Genomic DNA, 21,837 nt, shown 5'->3' with positions numbered 1-21,837 from the left:
TGTTTCAACTATTTCCTTCCATTCTCGGCGAATAATCATCACCAAAAAAAAAATATTTATATACAGTTCAAAGGAAAATGTGCAAAGATAAAATATGCAACTGAGGACATTGTTTAGTTAACACATACTAACTTGTTATTCAATTGCAATTGTATGCGGCGATGATTTGACAACATTAAAATGCAATTAATGACATACTTATTGAGTAATATTGACTCATATGTTTTTGCTCACTCTGCACAGCTTCATATATTAAAAATTTTGTCACACTTTGTACAATGTACTGTGTTAAGACTCACGCTTGTCCCCACCGTACTCTGCAGCTTGGCCCTAACTGCATGCAACCCAGGGCAATTATTGATTGCATTCTATTGAGCCACAAGAGCCACTGCCTGTATCATTATGACCCTTGCTCATAAGTAATCTTTTCTACAGGCTCTTTCCATCGGTATTATGTAAGGTTTTGCAGCTTTAAGTGTGCCACTTGTGCTTCCTATTGTTCCAGGCAAATGAGTGCTGTTTTACAGTGTTGTTGTGTGAATTCAAATGAACAGGTGGTCCTTGTTTGCATTTGCATGGGCAATTCAGCAACCACCGCAAAGTATCCCCTTTGTCCACCTTCGTCTTTGCAAGTTAAAGCTGCTAGTTTTTTTTTTTTTAAAATAATGACTGTCTCGATGAGGTGGCGACTTGTCCTGGGTGTACCCTGCCTTCTGACCGAATGCAGCTGAGATAGGCTCCAGCACCCCCTGCAACCCCAAAAGGGACAAGCAGTAGAAAATGGATGGATGGATGGATGATGAGAATACACCTACAATAACAAAATTTTGGGATATTCTCATTAGTGATGTATGCTGTTGAGCACATGTATAACCTATATTTTTAAATGTATTTATTGTGAGTGCTATTGACAGTTTTAACAATATCAACACAATATTTAAACCACTTATTTTCATTTATTGCAACTGTTCGAAAAGTCAGTTGTACACAATAACTAAGCAAAAGTAAAAACTACTATCTACTACTCCTTTTTAAAGAAGAATTCTGACGCTATTTGTAACTTTTCTTACCAAAGTTACGATAACAAAAGGCACACTTCCAACAGGTTTTACCTTGCGTGCAAACACTTTCGTCTCTGTGGGTCTGCGCTTCCCCATACACACAACACTTGCTCATTCTCCGCAATCACCTTTCAGGCACAGACGATGTGTTTGCAAACATGGGGAAAAAACTGACATTAAATCCAAACCACACTTACATAAAACATTAAGACCAGCTGGTCGTTACCGTACACTTATATCTATCTATCTATCTATCCATACATATAGATATATATCAATAGGTTATTTTTATATATATATACATATATATATTAGGGGTGTAACGGTATGTGTATTTGTATTGAACCGTTTTGGCACGGGGTGTTCGGTTCGGAAGTGTACCGAACGAGTTTCCACACGAACATATTAAGCTAAGCTAAAGTCTTAACAAGTTGCTCCGCTTCCTTCTGCCTGTCTCTGCTGTCAGTACACAGCACCCAGCATTGTCCCACCCACACAACCATCTGATTGGTTACATACAGAGCGGTAACAGCCAATCAGCAGTGCGTATTCAAAGCGCATGTAGTCAGTGCTTTTTTTTTTTTAAACTTAAATTTTTATTCTGTCACATGCATACATATATCAACAGGGTCAACATCTTACAATATATACATAGTCAATTTATATTCCATATCAAGCATTTGTGGTGTCATTTTCCTGAGTTTTGTATTCAGTCCATTTTGTCCATTTCTCAAGAAATAGTTCCTCCTGTATTCTGAGTCTATGTGTAAATCTTTCCATTACATATAGTTCTTCCACAATGCACAGCCACTGTTCACAGGTCGGTGAGCTGCTACTACGCCACAGTCTTGTAATTGCCTTTTTGCTGGCTGCTAACAAAACCTTGACTAAATAGAAATCATCGAATTGCATATATTCCTGCGTCAAGTTTCCCAAGTATAGTATCATACTTGTTTTTGGAATGTCATATTGTAGTACTTCTTTTATCACTGACCACACGTCATACCAATATTTTTCAATATTGGGACAGTTCCAGAACACATGTTCGTGGTCAGCGTCCATATTTCCACATAGCCTCCAACATGGTTGTTTCTTTGCTGCGACTCTTCCGCTTATTTTTGGAGTTATAAAGTATCTAGTCATGTTTTTCCAGCAAAACTCCCTCCATACCCTAGAACTCGTGGCCGTGCACTGCGTTTTACAAATATTATACCAGTCCTTTTCAGTGATCTGCTCCCCAAATCCTCTTTCCCATTTCTCTTTAATGTACATGGTTGAAGTCCCCTTGCTTGTCATCAATCCCTGGTAAACAGCTGAGATCACTCTACCTTTTTTATTATTATAAGCTTGTACCATTATTCTAATTAGCGGGTTCATTGATGCCCTTTTAATTTTTTTAATATAGTAGTCCCTTATCTGTAAATACCGGAAGAACTCATGTTTGTCTAGATCATATGTCGCCCGTAGGTCTTCGAAACTCCTCATCTGCCCATCTTCCAACAGTGTGCACATTGCCGTCAAGCCTTTTCGTTCCCACTGTTTAAACCCATGATCTTCGAACCCAGGCTTGAAATTGGGATCACGTGTCAACCATCCTAGTATCTTTCTTTCATCCTCTAATTTGTATTTTTTTGAGATATTATTCCAAATTCCAATTGTAAATTTAGTAATCGGACTCAGTTCTGCCTCTACTCTCTTTTCTATTGTTTTATTTGCCAACAAGTTTTGGATAAGATCTCTCCCCTGGTCTAATTCAATTCCCTTCCATTTCGCTTCGTATTCTGGTCTACACCAGCATACTAGATACCGAAGTTGGGCTGCATGGAAATATTCTTTCAGATTTGGCAATGCCATTCCCCCTTTTACCTTGGGCAGCTGGAGAGTTTCGAACCTAATTCTGGGTCTTTTACCCCCCCATATGAATCTCGATATATTTTTATCCCACTCATCAAATTGTATTTGTGGTACTGCTACTGGTAGGGATTGAAACAAGTACAAGAATCTCGGCAACACATTCATCTTGATTATTTCTATTCTTGAGCTTAAGTCCAGACACAGCACTGACCATCTCTCCAGATCCATTTTAAGCCTCAGATTTATCGACCCATAGTTGGCTTCATATAGTTTATCTCTTTCCTTTGTTATATTAACTCCCAAATATTTGACCATTTCCAGGTCCCAATTTAGTTTATACGTCTCTCTAATTTCTAATGAGGGGTTATAGTTTAACAATAATATTTGTGTTTTTGTGACATTTAACTTATACCCCGAATATCGTCCATAATCTTCGAGGGTTCTCATTAATCTAGGGAATGTTTCTTCTGGATCTCGGAGATAGATCAGTACATCGTCTGCAAAAAGCCCCACCTTGTGTTCATTATGTCTAATCTGTATACCTTTAATTTCCTTGTTTTCTCTAATCAGTTGGGCTAATGGTTCTATAAATAATGCGAATAACGTCGGGGATAAACAGCAACCCTGCCTGGTAGACCTCTCCAATTTGAAGCTTTTCGAAAGACTTCCATTTATTTTGACTCTAGCTGATGGTTCTTGGTATAGTGACTTTATTATCTGTACTGATTTTTTGTTAAAGCCTAGTCTTTCCATTACTTTATACAGGTATAACCAATTTACACTGTCGAATGCTTTGTGAGCATCAACACTCACGAGCATAGCACTTGTTTTTGTCTTCTGTATTTCATCAACTAAATGTAAGGCTCTCCTTATGTTATCCTGAGTTTGTCTTTCCCTAATAAATCCAGTTTGGCAGTCCTCTATTAGATCCGACATAAAGTTTTCAAACCTTTTTGAAATAATAGATGTATACAACTTGTAGTCCACATTCAGTAGCGAAATAGGTCTATAATTGTTACAGTCTTCTTTATCTTTACCTTCTTTATGTATTACTGATATAATCGCTTCTTTCCATGAGGGGGGAATTTTTCCTTTTTTAAGGGTGTAATTAAAGGAGGTCTGTAATAAGGGAATCAACTCTTCTTTAAATGTCTTGTAAAATTCGGCACTAAAGCCATCTGTCCCCGGGGATTTGTTATTTTTGGTCCTTTGTATTGCTTCTTCAATTTCCCCCATTGTTATATTAGCGTTTAGCATCTTGTTTTGGCTAACTCCCAATGAAGGCAGGTCCAATGAATTTAAGAGAAGTTCCATTTCCTCCTCTCTTGCCGCAACTGGTTGTGTATATAGTGTTCGATAATAATTTTCAAATACGTTTTCAATCGCTTCTGGATCGTATAATAGGTTGTTGGTCTTGGGGTCCCTTATTTTGTGAATATTATTTAATGTTTGTTGTTTTTTCAGTCTCCTAGCTAACATCTTTGTTGCTTTAGAGCCTCCCTCGTAGTATGTTTGTTTCACAAACCTGGTCTTTTTTTCGACCTCATCCATAAGCATTTCGTTTACTTTTTTTCTCATGTCTTTAATCTGATCCATTATCTCAGAGGTTCCCACTGTTTTATGTTGTTGTTCCAAATCTTTCAATTTTCCGATTCGTTTTTGATATAATTCTAATCTTGCCTTTTTCATAAAAGATGTTTGAGCTATCAACTTCCCCCTTAAGACCGCCTTCAGGGCATCCCATAAAATTGTCGGCTCCACCTCCCCGTTATCATTCTCTTCTAAATATGAGGTTATATCTTTTTTTGTTGATTCTATCACACTTTCACTATTCAGGATGCCCACATTCAATCTCCATAACGTGTTTTTCTTCCTACTATTTAGATGAATTGTCAAGTATATGGCACTATGGTCTGAGAGATCCGTTACTCCTATGTTGCACTCCTTCACTCTGTGTATTTCTTCTTTGTTCATCAGATACATATCTATTCTACTGTACATTTGATGTGGTGCTGAGTAATGAGTATAGTCCTTCTCCAACGGGTGTAGTTCTCTCCATATGTCTATTATTCCCAATTCCTTCATCATTATGTTCACATATTTGCTAATGTGTTCCTTACTTCTAATCGTGCTTGTCGTGTCTAAGTTATAATTCAAAGTCAGATTAATGTCACCTCCACACAGCCAAACCCCCTCTGCTTCTTTGTTAATAACATCAAATATTTTCTCATACGTGGATTTACCGCTATCTGGGGGGACATAGACATTAATTAACGTTACTGTTTGGTTTTCCAATTTCCCTTTCACTATTATATATCTCCCCTCTTTATCACATATTTCCTTGATTAATTCAAATTTAACTGAGTTCGATATTAATATGGCGACACCCCTCCTATTACTCTGTTTTAAGAATGTACTGTAAAATGTATTGTTGTACCCGAGTTTCCTGAATTTTTCATGTTCCTGTTTAGATAAGTGCGTTTCCTGTAAATATATTACCTGCATCTTTTCCTTTTTGAATTTAGCCAAGACTTTGCTTCTCTTAATCGGATTGTTTAACCCATTAACATTCAATGACACCACCCTTACTTCATTACTTTGCATAAAGGTTTTCCTTTCGTACTTTTTCTGTCTTCCCTGTATCACGTCTGTTGCATGTTTCAGTTAAATTTTTTTGAATAATGAAGAAAATAAAAATAAAAATAAAACAAGAAACAAAAGATGACCCCCAAGGTACAGAGGCTCGCTCGCGTGATCCTCTCCAATCCTCAACCTGGCTAGCTTTAACCATTTCCTATCTCTATCGCACAGCGAGCGACTCTCCTCTACACAGGTCCCTCAACCATAACATTGTGAGTTAGAATAAAAGAAAAGATAAACAAAAACCCCTAAGAGGGTATATAGGAGAAAAGTCAATGTTCCAATAAGAAAACAAAAAGTATCAATATCCACGGTTCATGATTCTATATCAAAGTTAAATCTCTGGGATTATATCTATATCAGGACAGAGAGCATATTCCTAGTTATACTACCTAGTAACCAGTGTTCTTTTTTGAACATGAGAGACAAAAAAACAAAACAGAAAAAAACCGGTAATATATATGCGGACCTATATGTGCACATACATGTAAATACATATACGCACTCACCCACAACCACGCATATATTCACTTGAAAAAAGGAATGTGGTAGTATTCATTTCGCATATCAAACTACTTCCATTGCACCAGGGTACGTATAGACCCGTCTCCCGAGCGCCCCAACGGGCGCCACCGCAGCACCACAACACTAAACCGGCCGTCGACCCAGCTACGGCAGCACCCACCACAGCGCCCCGGAGACAAGCCCACCGGGAACGAGGACAGGGGAGCCCCTCTACGCTAGCATGTCCAGTGTAAAACAAAGTCAACAACTTATCCATAATATTGATGTATATATAGATCGGTCTCATCCTCAACATATATGCAGTACAACTGAGTAATAAAATAGAAAATAATAAAAAATATAAACAAATAGAAAAATATAGAGGGAGAGAGGGAAATAGGTGGTGAAAGCAGAGACAACAGTCGAGCTGAGACGAAGGGGAAATGCCTTCCAAATCCCTCTTTTAGTACACAAGAGTATGAAAAGATATTCAAGTTGAACCCTGTACAGATCAGGTTCCATAATGTTTTGTCGCCTGTATGATATCCAATGTTCAACCAATTTAGTCCCTTAAATATTATACATTCTCCCTTATACCGTCATCTTTCCTCTCTCCCTCCGTGGAAAATATATATAAAAAAGGTTTACAGTAAAATACATAAAGGATCATTACAAACATGTAGTGCTTCTAAATGTTTATCAGATACCCACGTAAAATCCCATTCACACATACATATGCATACAAAAACCTGCGAACTTGCCCACATTCCCACAAAAGCACCCACACACGATCCATGTCCTGATGTGGATACTCACGCACGCACCCACACACATATGTATGAATGGATACACACACACGCACACACCCACACACACACACACCCACATACACACACACACACACAAACAGAACAAAACAAAAAAAAAGGTTTGTATTCTATCTGATTCCAGATCTAATATCTTATAGAATGAGAGTTCAAACATAGACTAAACCAATAAACCATACCAGCGTTTCCCTTATTTCCCCTGACCATCCCCCTCCCCCCCGTGAGTCCCAAGTTCTTGCAAAAGTCCAAAAGAAAGTAAATCTCTGTCCGTTTCCCATCAGTCTATTCCCTTCAATGTGTCCATTTCCTTGGCAGGCAACCGTGGATGTGTCTATTTACATAAGTGTCAGTTGTAGTGGTGTTCTTACCCCATTTCTCGGATCAATGCTACTCAGTACCGTCATTCTCGTCCAGAGCCCCCATGTTGTCTCCGGACTCGCTGCCGCTGCCGCCGTCTTCTTCTTCGCCGTCGTTCACCTCGTCGTTATATTCTCCTTCCACGCTGATGCCTCCCATCGCCTCGTCCTCTCCTCCCGGACCGTTCTTCCCGTGCGTTCCATCCTCTTCGTTGCCTAGTCCAGCGCCGTTCTCCTCCTCTCTCTCCCGGCCGGTGTCGCCTCTCTCCTGGGTGGTGGCGCGCCCTCTTCTCGCTGGTTTGGTAGTTGTGTTTCTCTCCATGTCCGGGAGTCTGGCTATACGCCGGTCATAGAATCGTTGTGCTTCATCAGCGGTCTTGAATGCATGCGTTTTGTTTTTAAATTCCACCTTTAAAACAGCTGGAAAGACGAGGCGGAATCGGACATTCTTCTTCCACATTTGAGCTTTTACCTTGGTGAATGTGGCACGAAGTTTCACAGTAGCTGGCGCATAATCTGGATAGAGCATAATTTTCTGTCCCTTCCATTGTAGCAGGCTCCTGTCTGCCCGTAGTGCACGCATCTTGTCCTGAAAGTAATGGAAGCGGACAATCATCACTCTAGGCCTCGGGTTGGGCCCCGGATTTTCCTTACCGATCCTGTGCGCTCTGTCTAGTATGGGTGGCTCGGTGAACACGTCCCCAAGTACTGTGGCAAAAAAGTTTTGCATGAATTGAACACAGTCGTTCCTTTCCCCAGGACTCGGTAGTACGTTCGTGACGCGCAGGTTGCAGCGTCTAGACCTGTTAGAGGCGTCTTCCATGCGTTCGTTCAGTGACTCGTTCTGGGTCAAGAGCTGCTCACATATAGCCTCAAGAGCGGTGACTCGTTCAGTTAGCTGCGTTGCGTTTTCTTCCAAGTCGACGATCCTTTTGCCTTGATCCTCCACAATTATCTTCACTTCATCCATGGTCCTCTTCAGCGGAGCTATTATATTCTCCATTGATGCGGTCATGAGTCGGTGTAGGCTCTCCATTTCTGGGGGTAGGCTGGCTGCGGTCATGCTACCAGCATTAGCCTCTTTAGCAGCTACTGAGCTACTAGCTGGAGAGGCTAAGCTAGTCCCACTGTTTGTAGTGGTAGTTTTACTATGCCGAGTAAAGTGCGCCTTTATCCCCTGCTGTGGAGTTTTGCCGCCCCGCGAAGCCATAGTGTGCCTATAATCACTTATGTTCTCCTTTCAACTCGAATTTCCTCACAATATGTGGTTTTTATACAATTTGAGTGTCAAATTCACGGAGAGTCGCTCGGACGCGTCCTCCCTCCTTCACATCTTAACCGGAAGTCCCCTTGTGTATGTAGTCAGTGCTTAGCGTTTAGCAGGTAAGCGTCAGGCAGCGGACTCTCCCCAAATTATAATAAACACCTCCCAGTCAACTACTAGTAACATCACTATGAGCCCGTTTACCTTCTAGAAATATAAAAGGCAGCTCAGCTCGCTCGCAGTCCTGGCTTGAGGTGAAGGCTTATTCGCTTTTAGCGTAACGTTAGCTCATTTTGCGGTGTGTGTGTGTTACGGACCGCAAAGCCCTGTCTGTCTGTTATTTCACTTTACCTTTTTCTGTGTTGATTGAGCTGTGTTGAAGCAGCAAAAAAGGACATTATGTTAAATGAAGAGTTTCTGTCTCTGATAGTTGATATAATAATGTAACTGCATCATTAAGCCTACATGAACTCCATGGTGTTCAGGGATGAATAGTCTCTAATATTGCTATTGTACCATTTTTTTCAGCTATAGTTACATTAATCATTAGTAATGCAGCAGTCTAGTTTTGAATGGCAGGGTCCCTGCTATCATATGTTGATAAAAATATAACATTTACGTAATAAAAATAGACTACAGGCTTCCCAAATGCTGTAATAAATTAAGCATGATGAGTTGACTTGAAACTGTTTAATGTTGCACTTTTTATATGTAGAAGAAAAGTTTTGTCATTTTATTTAATCTGAGAAACAACTTGAGGCAGTTTAATGTTGATTAACGTGGGAATAATTATTATAGTGTTCCCAATGTTAAAAGGATAAAGCCATTGTTACCGCACTGCCGAAACCGGATGTAAACAAAACGCACGTCATTGCCTGGAGCATGGTCTGCATGTCTGCAATGTTGATGTAATTTTAATATATCCCAGATATACCCAAAGACAGCCATCTACAAAATGTGCAAATATTAAGAGGACAGTGGCGGCTTTTAAGGAGAGAAAGTCAAACTTTAACAACACCGCAAAGCAAGTGTGATGTCAAGTCAAGTCAACTTTATTTATATAGTACGTTTTCAACAACTTTTAAATTGTTTTACAGGTTAAAAAAGCATAGAGCAAAAAAAAATGTCATGCTCGTGGCAGCTCGCCTCTTTCGTCAGGGACATCGAGGGACAGAAGTAGTCTCTGAACATGAGAATATTTTATAATAACACCAGAAAAAAATGCTAGATGTTTGTAATAAAAAACTCATTAAAAGTCTCTAGACACTTGAAAACTTTTCAACATAATAAATTCTACAATAAGCAGCAAAAATTGAAAATATGGCAAAATGATTTAAAAAAATGTGAAATTAAAAATAATGAATAAGATTTATTTTTAAATGTATGTGTACATTTTTTGAGCCTTTTTAAAAGAAGAAAAATATCACCAGAGCAAATTATGCGAATTAGTCTGCCGTCATGGCGACCATGCCCATAACACACCCCCACCACCGCAGGTATTTTGGCAGTCTAGGGGAAACCCTGAGATTGATACTATTTTTATCATATGTATTTATTCGCAAACTTTGAAAGTCTTTTGGTGTCATAAATCAAATATATCTGATAACAGTGTCAATATGTAGGCAACTTGTTTTTCCACTCTACTGGTACTTTAAGGTACTAAGTTAGGTAGTTTATTTGCCGTCCTGGAGGTACTTATTATTAACTTTGGGGAGCAGCTCAACACTGTGTTTGGAGATACACAGTTAGCCTTTTTTAGTTGCAATAAATTATCGGCCGGAGGTGATCGGCATTGAAAAAAAAGCTGTAACGATTCTTCGAATAATGATTTGATGTTGCCGATGCGGATGATATTGTTTTTTGTAGAATGATTCGACCTGAAACAATTCAGTGATTTGAAATCAACTCAGTAATTTTTTAGCAAAAAAATTAGGCAGTGTGACTGTAAAATAAATACTGGATACTGGACACTGCAGGTAAAGTTTACTGTGTGCCTTTTTTTTCTTCTAAGGGAACTAGCTACAAATGAGCAAATAAACAACATTTAATGGCCAATGCATTCACATCTTGTTTGAATAAAGTGCAACCAACACTTTAGGTTGAATTAACAAGAGGAAACCTTTTCTGCTAACATTTTAAAAACATTCAAGACTCTTTCAAAAAAATTACTGTAACTGACATTTTAACAGTAGATTTACCTGCTACTTTTGCTGTTGTTTTTCAACATTAAAATAATACAATATCCATATCAAAAATAAAGTGCAGCCAAAATCTCTTCAGGTTGAATTAACAGTAGATTTACCTGAGAAATTAAGTGCCACCAAATCTTTTCAGATTACATGAGCAGTGGTTTGATCAGCTACTACTCGTATTTAATAAACACAAAACATCATAATGAGAAATGACAGCGAACAATTTTGGCCGACACACGGACCAAATGGTTGAAGGTGTAATGAACAAAGTTGGAACGTAGGTGAATTGTGACCACTTTTTTCAGTCATTAACGTTTTCAATAATATTAATATACTGTGAGTGTTTATTACACTCTTTTTAACCTTCCGTCTCAAGCTGGTCCGTCGGCGAATTTGTTCCGCTGTCACTTCTGTTTTGTCTGTCGCATCTTCTGTGGTTTAAAGTTAACTTGTGGCTTTATATTATTTTGTTGTCGTTTTTATTTGTACTGCCTTTTTACAATTGTGCTGCAGCTGAAAGTTTTTGTGTAGTAGTCATTGATGTTGTCATGTGGAGTTTGCATTTGGTATGACCTTTCTCGACCACCGTAGGTATCCGCCATTTTTGTTTTGATGACGCCACAGAGGGGAAGACAGACTTGAATAACGTTGAATGTCCTTTTCATCAAAAGTGGTAAACTTCATAAAAAGTCTGCTGTTCTTAAAACCAATGTTTTCCTTTTTCTGGTATCAATAAAATCGAGCGATTGCCTTTTAAAATCGATGTTTGGTCGATTCCTATCTTCCGTAAGGCAGACACCGTGACCCCGAAAGGGACAAGCGGTAGAAAATGGATGGATGGATATCGATCAATTGTTAGACCCCTAATTGAGCATCAATGAAGATGTGTCCCTGTGCTTCGAGGAGATATCTTTTAAAGAGGTCATATCTATCTGTGTTGGCCCTGCGATGAGGTGGCGACTTGTCCAGGGTGTACACCGCCTACCGCCCGAATGCAGCTGGTATAAGCTCCAGCACCCCCCGCGACCCCGAAAAGGACAAGTGGTGGAAAATAGATGGATGGATGGATATCATGATTTTTGTCCTACATTGAAAACACTTCATTTTGGTGTACATAACACAATAATGGTGGTTCTTTGGTGAAAAAATTGCATAGATTTTCTTTTACAGACCTATTTTTATGCCGTTTTTTTTTCACCCCTTCAAAACAGCTCGTTTTGAGAGGCGCAGTTGTTGGATGCAAATTAACCTCTTCTCAACACGCCCCCTCGCGCTTAGTAAGCTTTGTCCACGACCGGCAGAAATGTTTAGTAGTTGTTGTTTTTTTTTTTTAGCTTTCTTGCTTTTATTGTGCACTATGGAGATTGGTGACCGCCACAAGCCATCTCTTTTGATTGACTTTCACCACAGTGCAACATCCCAAATGATCTAGCGGGACTAGCCGGTCACCGCGGTTTGTTGTAAGCACCAAGGAAGGAGGCCAAGATGAGGCGGAGGAAGGCGAGGAAGGAAACCCGGCTGACATACAGGCTGGCTGAGGTTAAATTTTTACCGAGTGGCCTTGTTCGCACTTGTGGCCCATATACGACTTGTATCGGATTTTTTCATGTCAGTGTGATCAGTGCAATTCCCAATTTTTCATATTCGACCGAGGTGTCTTTCGTATGTAGAAATAAATTGGATATATATGCGATGCGTCCTCAATGTGAACACTCCCATTTATCTAACCAGAAAGTCATCAAAATGCTTTAAGCGTCATAATTATTTGCGAAAATAGATGATTATAAGATAAATAGTTGACAACGGAGCAGAAAACAGGTGAAAATAAAATGTTTTAGGAACTCACGTGAAACTTGCACCACTCCTGTCTCTGACTGCTCGCCCTCAGACACGCTCTTCGAGCAGACGTCGAAGCAAAAAATCCTGAAAAACTGCCAGAACCAAAATACCGGTCCTCTTCCTTTTTAATTTTCTACGCTCAATAATTTGGTTCAGAAAATGTTGACTTTGATAGCATAAAATACTTGGAAGTTGCCACAAATGCGCCAGTGCTGAGACGTCAAGAGTTGAAGCCATTTTTACTTCTGTAAACACTGCAGTGCAGGGCTGTACACTTTTTCACTTGTAGCACCGGTGCTACTAAATATAAAAAACAAAATTAGTATCACAAATTTTTTTTGTCACACAGAAATAATTTTGTAGCAAAATTAAATGTCTTAAATATCACAAGTTCATTATTAACACTCACACAACGTACACATGTGCACTCATACTTACAAACACAATGCCATCATAAGGCCTACTGCAATGCTCAATGAAATACAGAAAATATCCCTAAACTGTAAGAGCACTATCGCTAACAGGAGTCAGTGTTTCCCATAAACTGCCAAGATACCTGTGGCGGTGGGGGTGTGGCTATGGGCGTGGTCACCATGACATCATCGAGTAATTTGCATAATTTACTACAATGATATCATTTTCTCTAAAAAGGCTAAAAAAATGTATACTTACTAATTAATAACAGTTTTGTTTTAAACATCCATCCATCCATTTTACAATATAATTACTACACTTTATGTACATATTTATACACAGATTTGAACAATAAGTTATTCACTGAAATATATTTATTAATTGTGGTTCTTACAAAAAATATATCTTATAAAATATAAAAGCTTAAAATGTCTCTTAGCTCTGCCCCTTTAATTAGTGCATGCTAAATAATTTAACTTTAGCCTACTACTACAACCATATTATTTACCAGCAACATAAAGTGAAGCAGAGGTGTCCTGCCACAGTCAGTAACAAATAAACAGAAAACAGTAGTGGTGAAATACAAATAAGGCAACAAGAGAAGTATCCTACACTTCTCTTTTGTAAAGTAAATCTGAACAGCCTATATGGGCATCTACATTAACTATATGATTTGCCTGAGAAGCTGGACAGGACAAAAAAAAAAATCTATTTGTGGCGGACGTAATTCTTTCGTGGCGGGCCGCCACAAATAAATGAATGTGGGGGAAACACTGCGAGTGTAGGGCTGTGCGATATGGGCCAAAACACATAGTAGTTTGGCCCATAAACTAACTCATAAATGGAAATATCCGTTGCTGTAACTAAATATCTGCACCATGCCTTGATTTAAAATTTTCAGTACTGATGGGGATCTCAAATACACAAAAACAGTTACCAACAAGTAAGAAAAGTAGGTTTTGCATAATAGGATCACAATTTATGAGGTGTGTGAGATAAGGAAAAAGATCAAATATAATCTCCAATCTTCACAAAAGAACAAACTGTGAAATAAAACCCCCTGGTTTAAGAGGACATGCTTAAATGTCAGGAGCAACATTAAAATATTTGACCTTTAACACTGGTGGTTTTATAAGTAAACATTATTATAGCACATACACACATATTTTAGCCAGGAACACCAACCTGCCAACTGATTCATGATGCTGTATGACAGCTGGCTGAGTTCTAAAAATTATGTTTTTTAAAGTTACCAAAAAAGTCATTAAATTAGTAAATTAATTACACTTTGATAAATGTAATCAATTTCTAGGTACAGTAATTAATGAGTTACTTACTAAAATAAAATTCAAATATCTGGCGTAATGCAGTCGAGATACGTTTTCATATAAGTGCAGTGTGTGCGTCTGTGTGCCTTTTTAAAAGGCATTGCCTAGTGATGTGTTATGTCAGCGAGTCTAGCTCCGTCTGAGTCTTACAGGCATTTTAGCTTAAGCTGTTTTTGTTAGCTTATCAGGCTAACAGCGGCAGTTTGTTGGTTCTAACGGCAGCTATTTTGAATCTTTCACTGGTTGGTGTTACCTAATTAATATATAGATTTATTGATGCTCAATGTCAGGTCTCTGAATAGCAAATCATTTTTAGTCAATGATTTTATTACCACTTCTAAACTTGACTTTATGTTTTTAACTGAAACATGGCTGGAACAAAATAACAGTGCAAGCATTCTGATCGAGACAGCACCCCCCAACTATAACTTCATTGATATATGTAGATCGGGGAAAAGAGGTGGAGGGGTTGCTGCTATATTTAAAAACATGTTTCAGGGGAAACCGATGTCACTTGGTGATATTACATCATTTGAATACCTGTGTGCTGTGTTGAAATGCTCTCCCAAAAGTCTCTTGTTAATTATCTACAGGCCACCTAAATATTCTGCAAATTTTTTTGATGATTTTACTGAACTATGGTCTAGCATCTCCACTGACTTTGACTGCCTGGTTATAACTGGTGATTTTAATTTTCATATTGACGATTTAAATGACAGGGGCGCAAAATAACTTTTTACTATTTTAGACACATTTGAACTGTCTCAACATGTGAAAGAGGCTACTCATTGTAAGGGACACACTCTGGACCTGATTATCACAAAAGGTCTCAATGTTTCTGATGTTCTTGTGATTGACCCTTCATTGTCTGATCATTTCTGTGTTTTCTTTAATATTTCTGTAATTCCGGACACACAAACAGGATCAAAGAATGTCAAAAAGCGGTACATAAATGAACATGCTAATGTCCTCTTTAAAAACGCCATCTCCTCACTACCACCTCTAAACCCATGTCATGCTGATGATCTTGTAAGCAACTTTAATTCCAAAATTGTGAATATCATAGATATCATTGCACCTGTTACAGTTAAAACGATTTCTGGCAAGCAAAAGGCACCCTGGAGAAAATCTGCTGCTGTAACAGCCCAGAGAAGAGAGTGCAGGAAGGCTGAACGAATCTGGCGGAATACAAAACTTCATATTCACCATGACATCTATAAAGAGAGCCTCCAGGCCTACAATTTAGTCTTAAAAAGTGCTAGAGAAACATTCTTCTCCAATATCATAAACAGCAACACAAATAAGGCCAAAACCCTATTCTCAACCGTTGACAGACTGACTAAACCCCCAACACAAATACCAGCCGAACTCCATTCCACGCAGAAATGCAATGAGTTTGCATTCTTTTATACTGATAAAATTGAAGGCATCAGACGCACCATCAATATCTCAAGTAAAAAAGTTGGATCACCACCCCATTTAGGCAAAAGTAACACAGCAATGATGGCAAGCTTTAATGCCATAGACTCTAAAACTCTAGTGGAAACGGTGACAGCTCTAAAGTCATCCACCTGCTGCCATGATGTTTTACCTACCAACTTCTTTAAGAATGTTTTTGACTGCCTATCAACAGACGTCTTGCAAATAGTTAATAATTCTATTCAATCGGGCAATTTCCCGAAGGCTTTCAAAACTGCAGTCATTAAACCTCTTCTAAAAAAGCAGAGCCTAGATGCCTCTGTTATCAACAACTACAGACCAATTTCAAATCTACCATTCATAAGTAAAATAATTGAGAAAGTTGTCCTCCAACAACTAAATCACTTCTTGGCTTCTACTGGCTGCCACAACAACTTCCAGTCAGGATTTCGACCTCTTCATAGCACAGAGACGGCCCTTCTTAAAGTTATAAATGACATCCGTCTAAACACAGACTCTGGCAAAACTTCAGTATTAATGCTTTTGGACCTCAGTGCTGCATTTGACACTGTCAACCACTCAATACTTTTGGACAGGTTGGAAAACTGGGTGGGGATCTCAGGCACAGTTTTAAGCTGGTTCAAGTCATGTCTACAAGATAGGAACTATTTTGTTTCCATTGGTGACTTTGTATCAGAACCAACCAACGTAACGTGTGGAGTCCCCCAAGGTTCAATCTTGGGGCTGACTTTATTTAACATCTATATGCTCCCACTAGGACAAATCATGCAAAATAATAACATTGACCATCATTGCTATGCCGATGACACCCAAATCTATGTAGCGCTATCACCAAATGACTATCGCCCCATAGATCTTCTGTGCCAGTGCATTGAGCAAATCAAACACTGGATGTGCCAAAATTTCCTACAACTAAATGAAGATAAAACTGAGATAATTGTTTTTGGTGCTAAAAAAGAAAGGTTTAAAGTTGTCCAACACCTTCAATCACTGTCCCTGAAAACCTCAAATAAAGCCAGAAATCTTGGGGTTATTTTAGATTCTGATTTACATTTCGACAGTCACATCAAATCAGTAACAAAATCGGCCTACTATCACCTCAAAAATGTAAAAAGACTTAGAGGGCTAATGTCAGCTCAAGACTTTGAAAAACTTGTACATGCCTTTATTACCAGCAGGCTACACTATTGTAATGGTCTCCTTGCAGGTCTTCCCAAAAAAACTGTCAGGCAGCTACAGCTTGTTCAGAACGCTGCTGCTAGAGTTCTAACAAAGACCAAAAAATGTGAGCACATTACACCAATTCTTAAATCCTTACATTGGCTCCCTGTACATCAGAGAATTGATTTCAAAATCCTCCTGCTAACATATAAATCACTACATGGTCTAGGGCCCAAGTATATCACTGATATGCTCCCACTATATAAGCCCTCTAGATCACTAAGATCTTCTGAGACCAATCTGTTAGCGGTTCCAAGAGTAAACTCAAATCAAGGGAGAGCATCATTCAGTCACTATGCAACAAATAGCTGGAATAAACTTCCTGAAGATGTCAGACTCTCCCCAACTCTGACTACTTTTAAAACAAGACTGAAGACTTTTATGTTCACCTTAGCTTTCAGCTAAATCTTTTAATCTTTTAACGTCTGCAGTTTTTATTTTTATTGTCTGCATTTTAATTTTGCTTTTATTTTCTTTCATTTCACTTTGTTGTCTGTGAAGCACTTTGAGTCGGCCTTGTGTATGAAAAGCGCTATACAAATAAAGTTGCCTTGCCTTGCCTAGATTGAATGTGCTTCCATGGCTGTATGTTCTTGTCAACAAATAGGGAATTGTTTCAATGGCAAGTTTGTCACTTCAATCATTGATTTGTTGTTCAGTATTCCCTCCGACCCTTGTAGTTACGAGCGCACAGTGTAGTTAATGTCACGTTTTAAGGTTGTGAAAAAACTTTGCCTTTTAATGACCAGTTCCTCCAACTAAGACCTACGCTCCTGTCTGTGCATGGCGCAGGAGGGAGGGACACACACAGTTATCAGTGACACTTCCACGTCAATCACTTGTCAATGTGGTTATGGTCATGGTTTAATTTTAATTCAAACATATCTATACAGACTGGTGACAATTTTGCTCTTGTTTGATCTAATTTGGACAAATTTATTTTAGGAGCACAATGGGATGAAAGGGTTGAAATCTCTATTCGCACATGTGCCACTTTTTTTCTTCAATGCTCGCTCTGCGTATTTATAGTGGCATATGCGGCTAAAATGCTCACACTGTACAGCCCTGCAGTGCGTGTGACGTCATGTCCGCATGCGGGTCTGATTGATTAGAAATAGCTTTTATTATTGACATCCAAAGCTCCGATTACTTCACATCAAATATTCCACTTTGAAAAATATTTTTTGTGTAAGATTTTGCATATTTTGTGTGTTTGCCATAAAAAAACATAGTTTTCTTTCACAAAAAGAGCAGAAAACAAACAAACAAAACATATATAAAAAAAATGTAATCGATGGATAAATCTGAAATTGATGTAGACTCTAGAGATTTAAGCGTTAAATAGATAATGTATGTATGCACTGGCACACGATTATCATAATGTCATGAACGACGCAAAACACTTTTTACACTTTTATACTGAAATAAATACACCTACAACTTAATAAATACAAATATAGAAAAAACTACCGGCAGCGGTAAAGTTAAGATCCATGAAGGAAAGAAGAAAGTGAATGAATGTTTATAACTGAATAAATTTACATATGCATAAAAAATTTTTTTCTTTTGTATTATTTTTTTAATGAATTAACGTTTATGACAACCTTTTTCCAAAACACAATATAGAATGTGAGATATAACAGGATAATGCATACATTTATCATCCATCCATCCATCCATCCATTTTCTACCGCTTGTCCCTTTCATTTGTTTTCAAAACGGTTACAAAAAAGTGGGACCCCAAACATTTTGAAAATTTCTAGCGCCAACACTGACATACAAACATACACAAAGAGACAAATTCACAGACACACAGGATCACGATCAATAAGGGCAGATTGTTCCGTACAGGATTATATTGAGCATTGTTGCTTCTAGGGCTGCAACTAACAACTAATTTGATAATCGATTAATCTGTCGATTATTACTTCGATTGATCGATTAATAATCGGATAAAAGAGACAAACTACATTTCTATCCTTTCCAGTATTTTATTGGAAAAAAAACTGCATACTGGCACCATACTTATTTTGATTGTTTCTCAGCTGTTTGTAAATGTTGCAGTTTATAAATAAAGGTTTATAAAAAATAAAAAAAATAGCAGAAAAACTGCATACTGGCACCATACTTATTTTGATTGTTTCTCAGCTGTTTGTAAATGTTGCAGTTTATAAATAAAGGTTTATAAAAAATAAAAAAAATAGCCTCTGCGCATACGCATAGCATAGATCCAACGAATCGATGACTAAATTAATCGCCAACTATTTTTATAATCGATTTTAATCAATATAATCGATTAGTTGTTGCAGCCCCAGTTGCTTCCCTACTATTTAACAGACATATCCGCCATGTTTGATCGAGGAAATACCAGATGATCAACGTGATCAAACTCAAATTAATCGCGATCAACGATCATGATCATTTAATCGCCCGGACATACCATATATGTATTTTTTTTTTGTCGCACTACGATATTTTATCGTAATATTGCACTGTAGTGCAGTGGTTCTCAACCATTTTTCAGTGATGTACCCCCTGTGAACATTTTTTTAATTCAAGTACCCCCTAATCAGAGCAAAGCATTTTCGGTTGAAAAAAAGAGATAAAGAAGTAAAATACAGCACTATGTCATCAGTTTCTGATTTATTAAATTGTATAGCAGTGCAAAATATTGCTCATTTGTTGTGGTCTTTCTTGAACTATTTGGAAAAAAGATATAAAAATAACTAAAAACTTGTTGAAAAATAAACAAGTGATTCAATTATAGATAAAGATTTCTACACATAGAAGTAATCATCAACTTAAAGTGCCCTCTTTGGGGATTGTAATAGAGATCCATCTGGATTCATGAACTTAATTCTAAACATTTCTTCACAAAAAAAGAAATCTTTAACATCAATATTTGTGGAACATGTCCACAAAAAATCTAGCTGTCAACACTGAATATTGCATTGTTGCATTTCTTATCAGAATCAGAATAGTTTTATTGCCATTGTTTGAGAACGGGTTCACAAACTAGGAATTTTTCTTGGTGCAAACGTGCGACATAAAACACATATAACACATATTTGGTAATAAAACGAGCTGTGACTTAGCTATCAGATAGACTTAGAAGGGATTCAAGGAATTCAAGGAGCTGCTGTTAGGAGTTATTGTTCATTTGCCTGATGGCCGAGGGGAAAAAACTGTTCAGGTGGCGGGAGGTGTGGGTCTGGATGGAGCGTAGTCTCCTGCCTGAGGGGAGAGGGGAGAATAGTGTGTGTCCAGGGTGAGAAGAGTCAGCTGTGATCCGACCCACACGCCGGATCACAGTTCTTTTGGACAGACATTTAAAAAAAAATCTCACGTACCCCTTGGCATACCTTCAAGTACCCCCAGGGGTACTTGGCATACCTTCAAGTACCCCCATTTGAGAACCACTGCTGTAGTGTATTGAAGTACCGTATTTTCCGCACCATAAGCCGCACCTAAAAACCACAATTTTTGTCAAAAGCAGACAGTGCGGCTAATAACCCGGTGCGCCTTATATATGGATTAATATTCATATTTATTTTCATAAGGTTTAGGTCTCGCAACTACGGTAAACAGTCGCCATCTTTTTTCCCCGTAAAAGAGGAAGCGCTTCTTCTTCTACGGTAAGCAACCGCCCCATAGAAGAGGAAGCGCTTCTTCTTCTACTGTAAGCAACCGCCAAGGTGAGCACCCGCCCCCGGAGAAGAAAAAGCTCGCGGATATTTAATTTCATTTGTTTTTCTGTAAAGACAACAAAATGTCTCCTACTAAGAGACACGCGTACAAGGTTCCACTGACTTTTGATATTCATGTGAACCGCACTGTGGATACAACGGGAGCACGTACGGTGAATATTCGCACCACAGGGAATGAGAAGTCGTCCTACTGTGGTTGTAGCTTGCCATGCTAACGGCCAGAAACTTCCACCCACGGTGATATTCAAAAGGAAGACCTTGCCAAAAGAGAACTTTCCAGCCGGCGTCATCATAAAAGCTAACTCGAAGGGATGGATGGCTGAAGAAAAGATGAGCGAGTGGTTGATAGACGTTTACGCGAAGACACCGGGTGACTTTTTTCACGCAGCGCCGTTCCTGTTGATCTACGACTGCATGCGCGTCCACATCACAGATGGTGTCAAAAAACAAGTGAAGCACACCGAAGAAGAATAATTCGAGGGATTTGTAGATGAGTAATAACTTCAGAAAGTGAGCTTTAAATGTTTATTTTGTGTGTTGTGTGACACTAACGTATGAGCAACGTTGAGTTATTGATGTTGCTATTGCTCTGCACTATTTTGAGTGTTACTATTTTTGTGATTGCACATTTGCACATTACATTTTGGGAGTGAACAGAGTTGTTAGAACGCTGGTTTGTAATATATTATTAAAGTTTGACTGACCTGACTGTTTTGTTGACATCCCTTTAGCGTAGCGTAGGTGCGGCTAATAGCACGGGGCGGCTAACAGGTAAACAAAGTTTTGAAATATGCCGTTCATTAAACGTGCGGCTAATAACACGGGGCGCCTTATGGTGCGGAAAATACGGTACACAAATTACTATCCCGTTCAACTTACATGTCACAAAATTCTGTAAAAATTAAAAAGACATTGTTTTGGACAAAATATTTGTTCACTAAGCCCTCAACTATACATTTAAAACTAATCTGTGTTATTTATTAGTATTAACATATATGCTTTATTTTTTATGTTGTCATTGTGCTCCATTTCTTATAAGGGAACTGCACTTTTTTATTTATTTTGCCTATTTACAATCCTTATGAGACAATCGGGACTGACTGTAAAACATGAACAATCATATAACAGCATTAAAGTCTTATCCCACATTTCATGTTTTGTTTGTACGATGCTAGCCAGACGGCGTATGA

The 21,837-nt window shown here is 38.4% G+C and overlaps 2 protein-coding genes across 4 annotated transcripts in view; one reads left to right on the top strand and one right to left on the bottom strand.

The window, feature by feature from the left end:
• The window catches only part of ppp2r5ca (protein phosphatase 2, regulatory subunit B', gamma a), a 99,637-nt gene that overhangs the window by 23,002 nt on the left and 54,798 nt on the right, over positions 1 to 21,837 (top strand). The window lies entirely within an intron of this gene.
• LOC133645613 (uncharacterized) lies at positions 6,821 to 8,338 on the bottom strand. Of its 2 annotated transcripts, XM_062040458.1 has the most exons (3): positions 7,897 to 8,338; positions 7,715 to 7,831; positions 6,821 to 7,578 (listed from the first exon to the last, which is right to left on the bottom strand). In XM_062040458.1, exons 1-3 carry the CDS (start codon positions 8,303 to 8,305, stop codon positions 7,274 to 7,276), a joined length of 831 nt encoding a protein of 276 aa, XP_061896442.1. In that variant the 5' UTR covers positions 8,306 to 8,338; the 3' UTR covers positions 6,821 to 7,273. The 2 variants fall into 2 exon arrangements, with proteins under 2 accessions (XP_061896442.1, XP_061896441.1); XM_062040457.1 differs by having other exon boundaries at positions 6,821 to 7,618; positions 7,715 to 8,338.

This window comes from Entelurus aequoreus, linkage group LG03 (assembly GCF_033978785.1).
Source record: "Entelurus aequoreus isolate RoL-2023_Sb linkage group LG03, RoL_Eaeq_v1.1, whole genome shotgun sequence".
NCBI classification, from domain to species: Eukaryota; Metazoa; Chordata; class Actinopteri; order Syngnathiformes; family Syngnathidae; genus Entelurus; species Entelurus aequoreus.
The sequence above is the reverse complement of the archived record's forward strand: the minus strand, read 5'-3'. Positions and strand labels throughout refer to the sequence as shown.

What these genes read in the sequence shown, in the direction of transcription:
- LOC133645613 (XM_062040457.1), bottom strand. Translation starts at nt 8,305, where the DNA reads ATGACCGCAGCCAGCCTACCCCCAGAAATGGAGAGCCTACACCGACTC. An exon ending in TTCGTGCCACATTCACCAAG is followed by an intron (nt 7,619 to 7,714) that starts GTAAAAGCTCAA and finishes CATGCATTCAAG; the next exon opens with ACCGCTGATGAAGCACAACG.